Here is a 7,588-nt window from a genome sequence, read left to right as displayed (position 1 = left end):
CTAGGTAGCAACAAAGGGACTCCTTATATACTAGTCAGGCTGCGCACGGACCAGGTGTTACATAAGCGACTGGTGCTACGGCGACTGCTAGTGTCTAGGGGACTTAGGCGGGGAAACGAGGGCCGGTGTGTCATACCATATGACGTTGTCGGGCCGACGGGGATAGGAAGTCCGTTGTCGATCGGACTTGGAGATAGACGGGGCCGATGTGTCATGGCTTATGACATTGTCGGGCCGACAGGGATTGGATGTCCGATGGAGATCAGGTGCGGCTGTTACCAAGGAAGCATGATGCAGCAACGAGGCGGTGGCGATGCAGGTACATCTGATGCGCTGATGCGTGCCCGTCGGTGATGCGTTCTTGAGGTGTTTAGCGCGCGGCTATGGCTTGTAAACTGGCGCCTATGTGCCGACGACGTTTGGAGGGTCGTATAAACGTGGAATAAATTGGAGAAAATGGAAATAAAATAGGAGGCCGGGGCTACGCCCACGACATTACCCCCCCTACAATTGAGACTCCTGGCAAGAAGATATGGCCTGTATTCTGCCTGTTTCCCACTCAAATTCTGCCGCTTTAGGATTAGTGGCGAGTGTAGAGCTGGGATCGGTGTGTTCATAGATAGGCTTGAAGCAACTGTGGAGTTCGCTGAAGGAGGTGGTGGAGATCTGTTGTGGTGCCGAGGGGTTTTGCTTATGGAAGTCGCGTATGCGTTCTTTAGCATGTACGTCTTTGGCGGAAATCCATTCGTCGGCACCTTGTCCATATCCTTTCCATCTGATGAGGTACTGGAGCTGTCTGCGATAGACGCGTGAGTCCAAAATCTTTTCGACTTCATATTCTTCCTCGTTGTTGACTATTACTGGCGGAGGAGGTGTAGGTTTGTTCATTCCGTTGTTGTGATAAGGGCTTAGCCTGTCGACATGGAAGACGGGGTGAACCTTGAGCCAATTGGGTAGTTCGAGGCGATATTTAAGTTCTCCTATAACTTCAGTGATCGTAAATGGCCCTAGCTGTCGGGGTCCGAGTTTATGGGTTTGCTGGTGGATTAAGACATCCTTTGAAGATAACCAGACTTTGTCTCCGACTTTAAAAGAGTGAGGCGATCTTTTACGGGTTTCGTAGTCGGCCTTCATCTTTTCTTTAGTCTGACGGAGAGCTGCTTCTGCTTCTTTACGGATTCTGGCCATATTGTCTAGTCTGTCGTTTAGTGCGGGGATATTGGAATGTTTCCCTGCTGGGACAGTGAAGTCAGGCCTGTATCCGTAGAGTACTTCGAAGGGGGAATGTTCGTTTCCAGCGTGTACTCGTGAGTTGAGTACAAACTCTGCCATTGGGAGCCATTCATCTCAGTCGTCTTGACGTTGTGAACAGAATAGCCGGAGGAATTTAGATACCTCGGCGTTCTTTCGTTCGACTTTGCCGTTTCCTTCTGGATGGTAGGCTGTAGTTAAACCCGACTCTATACCGAGTCGCTTATATAAACTTCGCATGAAGCGTGCTGCGTATTGTGGTCCGCGATCAGAGAAGATCTTGCGCGGGAGACCGTGGTGTCTAAACACTTCACGAAAGTGTATTTCGGATGCCCCTTCCGCTGTGAGAGTAGTGTGGCAGGGCGCGAGATGTACTTGATCGCTGTAGTGGTTGACGTAGACGGTGACTGCGTCGTATTTCCCTGGGGATTTTGTCTGAAGAAGGGGGCCAATCATATCGACTCCAACATGTTGCCAAGGCCCGTCAGGGACTTCTTGTGGTTTGAGAGTCGATTTAGGGTGTTTAGCTCCTTTGTACCTCTGACATTTATCACAGCCTGCTACGTATCGTGTTATGGCAGAGTTCATTCCTGGCCACCAGTAATAGCGGGAGACTAATTCGATTGTCCCGTGTTTTCCTGGGTGTCCGGCCATAGGGGTATTGTGACAGGACTCGATGATTTTATTACGGAGGGCGACGTCGTTCGGTATGTAGAGTTTGCCCTTATAATAGATGAGTCCGTCATTTTCTTCCCATTCGGTTAATCCGTTGACTAGTTTGCGAGGCCCTTTTAATCGGAGGCTAGAGAGTGTGGTAGAGACCTCGTCGTCTAGTGAGGTTACATCGCGAACTTCTTTCTCCAACGGTGAGCTTGTGACAAAGGCTGTAGCAGCTAGTCACGCGAAATGTGCTGGACCTAGTCCTGGACTTTGTGTAGCACTAACAATCTGTTGTCAGGCAGGACCACTTGCATTTGGTTATCCATGTCGTCAGATATGTACTGAGAGCTGGGACGTGAAAGCGGGTCTGCGATGAGATGTGTTTTGCCTGGCTTATGAGTTAGTACGAAGTCGTAGTCGGCTAGTTCAAGAGCCCATCGAGCTTGTCGTCGTGTAAGTCGTTGTGCTGTACGCCAGTACTGGAGGTTAGCGTGATCGGTCCAAATTTCGAACGGTTTAGGTAGTCCTTCTAGGAAGTGACGCCAATCTCTTAGGGCTTCGATTATGGCCATGAGTTCGCGATCGTAGATTTCGTAATTGCGTTCTGCAGCGTTCATGGTCTGCGATCAGAAGGCGATTGGATGCCATAGAGTGTCGTTCGGATTTAACTGACTGATTTCTCCTCCAGTAGCGTAGCCAGAGGCATCGACTTGTATGCGCGTATCTCGATCGGCGTGCCAGAGGACGAGTACTGGTTCAGTAGTAAACTTGGACTTCAGTGTATCGAAAGCCTGTTGCTGTGCAGAGCCCCACATGAAAGGAACGTCTTTCTTCGTGAGGTCGTGCAGCGGGCGGGCTATCTTAGAGAAGTCCTGGATAAACCGGCGGTAGAAGTTGGCGAACCCGACGAAACCTCTAACATCTTTCAGGTTTGCGGGCGTAGGCCATTCTATGACTGCTTTCACTTTTCCTGGGTCCATGCTGACCAATCCTTCGCTGATGAGTAAGCCGAGGTACTCAATTTGGTCTTTCTCGAACTTGCATTTTTCAGGACGTAGATAAAGGTCGTATTCCTTGAGACGTTCTAGTACTTCGTGTACGATCTTTCGGTGTGATGCGAGGTCTGAAGACCAGATGAGAATGTCGTCCAAGTATACTGCAACTTTTCCTTCAGCGATGAGGTCTGCGAAGATCGTGTCCATGAGAGCTTGGAAGGTTGCCGGCGCGTTGGTTAGTCCAAAGTACATGACTCGTGGTTCGAAGAGTCCTCTGTTGGTGACGAAGGCCGCTTTCCATTCGTCTCCAGCTTTAATCCTGACGTTGGTGTATTCCCAACGGACGTCAAATTTAGAAAAGATCCTTGCGCCTTGTAGCTTATTGATAATATCGTTAGCTAGGAGCAGTGGGTATCTATTCTGGTTAGTGGCATCGTTGAGCTTGCGGTAGTCTTGGATAAGTCTGAGCTTGCCATCCTTTTTCTTGATAAAGAAGACAGGTGAAGCGATGGGCGACTTGCTGGGAACTATGTATCCCTTCTTGATTGCATCGTCAAGGAAGGTTTGCAACTCCTGATTTTCTGCTGGGCTTATCGGGTAGACTTTAGATCGGATCGTTGAAGGGGCGTCCGATTTTAGATCGATGGCGTGATCCCAGGCTCTATGTTCAGGCAGCCTTGTAGAATCTGTCTCAGAGAAGACATGAGCATGTCGATGATACTCTTTGGGGACAAGTTGCTCAAAGGTTTTCGAGTATTTCTCCTTATTTTGTTCAACCGCTACTTTCTGAGAGTAGGTGTAGCCTGCTAGGCAATAAACTTCGTCTGTGGCGTTATCGAGTATACCGGCCTTCACCCAGGCCCGGCGTTCAGCTCGATTAGCTTCGACTTTAGTTAAACTTGGCGATGCAGGTAAATCAGGCGATGCTTCTGAGCTGTCAGGAAGCGTCATTTCGCCTGTTTCCCAGTCTATAGTGGGGTTGACTTTCTTTAACCATGGTAATCCGAGGATAATATTCTCGGGACCGATATCAGTGATAAAGAAGTCATATTCTTCAGGAGCTCTCGATCCGATTTTGACTTTGAGTTTGGCATAGTGTGTGATTGCACCAGCGCTGTTAGTCGATCCGTCAATATTTCGGAGACCTATCTGTCGTTTGAGTGGTCGTTTGTAGATGTTATTTTCTCGTGCGAATTTCTCATGTAGGAAGTAACCGGTAGCACCGGAATTGATCATAGCAGGTGTGCGTAGAGATTTATTTACTCCTGATATTGTTATAAATACGCGAAAGTGAGACGAGAGGTGATCTATTGACGATACAGTACACGACGAGATATGGTCCGAAGGATCAGAGTCCGAATGTACAAGAGCTGGCGCTGTTGAAGGCCGCTCATCTAAACCGGGCACCAGAGCTGCAGCTCTAGTCTGGGCCCTTGCTAAAAACCCTGGCTAAGCTTTGCCATCAATTCAGCCTGTTGCTTCTGCATCAAGACCATCATGTCTTTGAGACTAGCTACGTCGGCAGCCGAGTCTTGAGACGTAGAGATGGAAGCAGATGTCGAAGGGCTTGTCGACGATGAAGCTCGGACTGATTGCAGCTTTGGCGGCTGTCCGTTTAGTCTTGACAGGCAGAGCTTTTTCCAGTGACCAGGTTTACCACAATGTTGGCACTTGGTGTCCTCGTGCGCGCCGTCTGCCTTGTGACCTTTGGAACCGCAGACGCGGCAACGACCGACCATGAGCTTATTGTATTGCTTCTTGATCTCCGCAGGGTCCTTGAGACCCTGGAACAGGTCGTCAAAACGTGCGGCGGAGATGTCCATGGCGTCGATGTCCATTGCGTTTGGATCGCGGAAGCCGGAGGAGCGCGTTGTTGTCGTTGACCGGGGCTGCGAGACTGGTTTGCATTGATTGGCCGCCAGGTCTGCTTTTTGCAGGTCGATTGTTGCTCCGTAATTTTTTACCATGTTGTAGTCTGTGGCCAGAGGGGCAAAGTAGGACAGCCTATTGAGGTAATCCAAATTCATCCCGGACTTGAGACGATCATAGAGGTTGTTATTTGACCAGCCAGTACGACGGGAGTAAGTCTCGAAGTCGGAGAGGTAGTCCGTGAATGTTCGATCGCCTTGTTTGATCGACATGAGCTTTTGCTTGGCCTCGTTTTTCGCGTCGACGGGTTCGAATTTAGCCGAGAACTGTTTGACGAACTTGTCCCAGTCAGCGTTGAATGGAGTGCATCCATCGAAGAGTTCGTCGATGTGAGGGCTTGCCCAGACCGCTGCTTCGTCCGTTATGAAGGATAGGATGCCGGTGATCATTTTGAGCGGGTCCATTATCCAGTTGCCGGCATGGTCGAGGATGATGGCGTCTTGAGCGTTTCGCGAGGCAAATATCTCTTTGTTTCCTCGGACGTATATGTGGAAGGCGCTGCGGAACAATCTGGCTTTTTTAGACGATTTACCGTCGAAGGTGGCTGGTTTCTCGACGAAGGACCGGGACCTGGTGGAAGAGACCGTGGCAACCGGCTGGCGTGCATGTGCTACGAACTGGTTCACAGTCATCGTGAGGTTGTTGACGTTTTGGACCAGTGTGACCATGAGGTTTAGTACATCCTGCATGGTGGGTTGCGGTGCTGGGGGTGGAACGTCCATTGCTTCGGCGGGTACTTCTAGGTGGTATCGTTCACGAATTCGTTCTTCCTGTTCACTATTGATGAACAGGTAAGGTGGGTTTTCGGAGGTGACTGGTCGTGTCTGATGCTCGTAGTAGCGATTTGGACAGAGATAGTTTGTGCAAGTGTTTAACTGTCTCCTTTCGTCCAAATAGTAGTCTCGAGCTTCTTCGAAGTTGAAGACGTGAGCGAAGGCCGCGCGAACTAAGCGAGTGTCTGCCACTGTTTCTGATTCGTCCGATAGGACGGAGAACGGATTTATAGAGAGTGGAAAGGGAGTTCTAGGAATAATTGTACTAGTTCTAACTCGACGAGATGGTCGAGTGCGTAATCTAGTATGTACGGATCGAGGATTCGCTCCTCGTCGTAGTCTATGTATTCGAAAACTATATACTCGTCCAGCTTTCTAATTGAAGTATCCGTTGACCCAAACCGCACGAAGTGCTTTAAAAATCTGGACTCGGTTACGCCGTAGTCCTTTGAACAAGATCCCGCCGATCTGCTTCAATCCTGAGTCCCAGCGGTTCCACTCCTCGATGCTGATGACGTGTGAGACGTCCTTGAGGGTGCGATCGAGGTGAGCGAGGCGGTCGCGAAGCTTGAAGACGGCGTTGATGTCGTCGGTTAGAACGTCGGGGCAGTTGAGCGACTCGAGCACGTTGAAGCGCTTGAGGGTGGCGGCGAATTTCGGCGCAAAGATGCGGGCAAGGTCAGCGGCCGTATAGCGGGAGAAGTCGATGGTGACGGGCTTCGGGACGATGGGAGTGTAGGTCGGAGCGGCGGTGAGGCGATCCGCTAGAGAGCGGCTGGAAGAGACGCTGGCGTGCGCGTTTTGCCTAGCGCGGGCTTGATCGCGTTGCACCTGGAAGTGTTGGCGGTCGTCGTGAGCCGCGAGCTTGGCCTGCTCGACTGCATCCCAGTCGATGGTAGGGAGAGCGGTGGACGGAGGCGGGAGTGTAGAGACGTGCCTAACAACGGCACGGAGCTCGGTGGTAGTGTACTGGTGTGGGGCGTCTGCTTCGCGTTCTCGACTAAGTTGGTCGAATACGGCTTCGGGCAGCGCGCATCGGAGGCGTGGGTGACGCTCGTCCGCGAGGTGTTTGAAGGCGCGGGGGCGGTCGGGCAAATCCTTCGGCACTGGTTTTATGCAGGGATTAGCGCTACGCGCGTACGTCTGCCACCAATCGCCGAAGAGACTTACTCTTCAAACGGTAGGAATAAACTTTTTAAAACTGTGCACGGGGCACTGGATAGGGGGGAATAGTCCGGGTGCACGAAGATCTCAACCTAATGATGTGGACTTGCGTCGACACACCACGAGGGATACTGCGTGGATCTAATCAGAAGGCGGCGCCGACAAGGTCTGGCGACTAATGCGTTAGCTTGTTCAGCTAGCCCAATTAACCAAGATGTATTAGTGACTGTACTACGATACAAATGAAGGCTTACCTAGCCCAATTAACCAAGAGGTTGAGATGGGGCTAGGTAGCAACAAAGGGACTCCTTATATACTAGTCAGGCTGCGCACGGACCAGGTGTTACATAAGCGACTGGTGCTACGGCGACTGCTAGTGTCTAGGGGACTTAGGCGGGGAAACGAGGGCCGGTGTGTCATACCATATGACGTTGTCGGGCCGACGGGGATAGGAAGTCCGTTGTCGATCGGACTTGGAGATAGACGGGGCCGATGTGTCATGGCTTATGACATTGTCGGGCCGACAGGGATTGGATGTCCGATGGAGATCAGGTGCGGCTGTTACCAAGGAAGCATGATGCAGCAACGAGGCGGTGGCGATGCAGGTACATCTGATGCGCTGATGCGTGCCCGTCGGTGATGCGTTCTTGAGGTGTTTAGCGCGCGGCTATGGCTTGTAAACTGGCGCCTATGTGCCGACGACGTTTGGAGGGTCGTATAAACGTGGAATAAATTGGAGAAAATGGAAATAAAATAGGAGGCCAGGGCTACGCCCACGACACTTCTCGCTTATTTATCTTCCTCCTTGGAGGGGGG

The 7,588-nt window shown here is 51.1% G+C and overlaps 1 protein-coding gene across 1 annotated transcript; it reads right to left on the bottom strand.

Moving 5' to 3' along the window:
• Positions 1 to 5,983: 5,983 nt before the first annotated feature.
• Positions 5,984 to 7,273, bottom strand: PHACADRAFT_195864 (uncharacterized protein; the record flags this gene model as incomplete). The annotated part of the gene is made up of 2 exons (XM_007396068.1): positions 5,984 to 6,714; positions 7,195 to 7,273. 2 exons carry the CDS (start codon positions 7,271 to 7,273, stop codon positions 5,984 to 5,986), a joined length of 810 nt encoding a protein of 269 aa, XP_007396130.1.
• Between the last annotated feature and the right edge of the window lie 315 nt (positions 7,274 to 7,588).

Source organism: Phanerochaete carnosa (assembly GCF_000300595.1).
Source record: "Phanerochaete carnosa HHB-10118-sp unplaced genomic scaffold PHACAscaffold_5, whole genome shotgun sequence".
In the NCBI taxonomy this organism is placed as follows: Eukaryota; Fungi; Basidiomycota; class Agaricomycetes; order Polyporales; family Phanerochaetaceae; genus Phanerochaete; species Phanerochaete carnosa.
The sequence above is the reverse complement of the archived record's forward strand: the minus strand, read 5'-3'. Positions and strand labels throughout refer to the sequence as shown.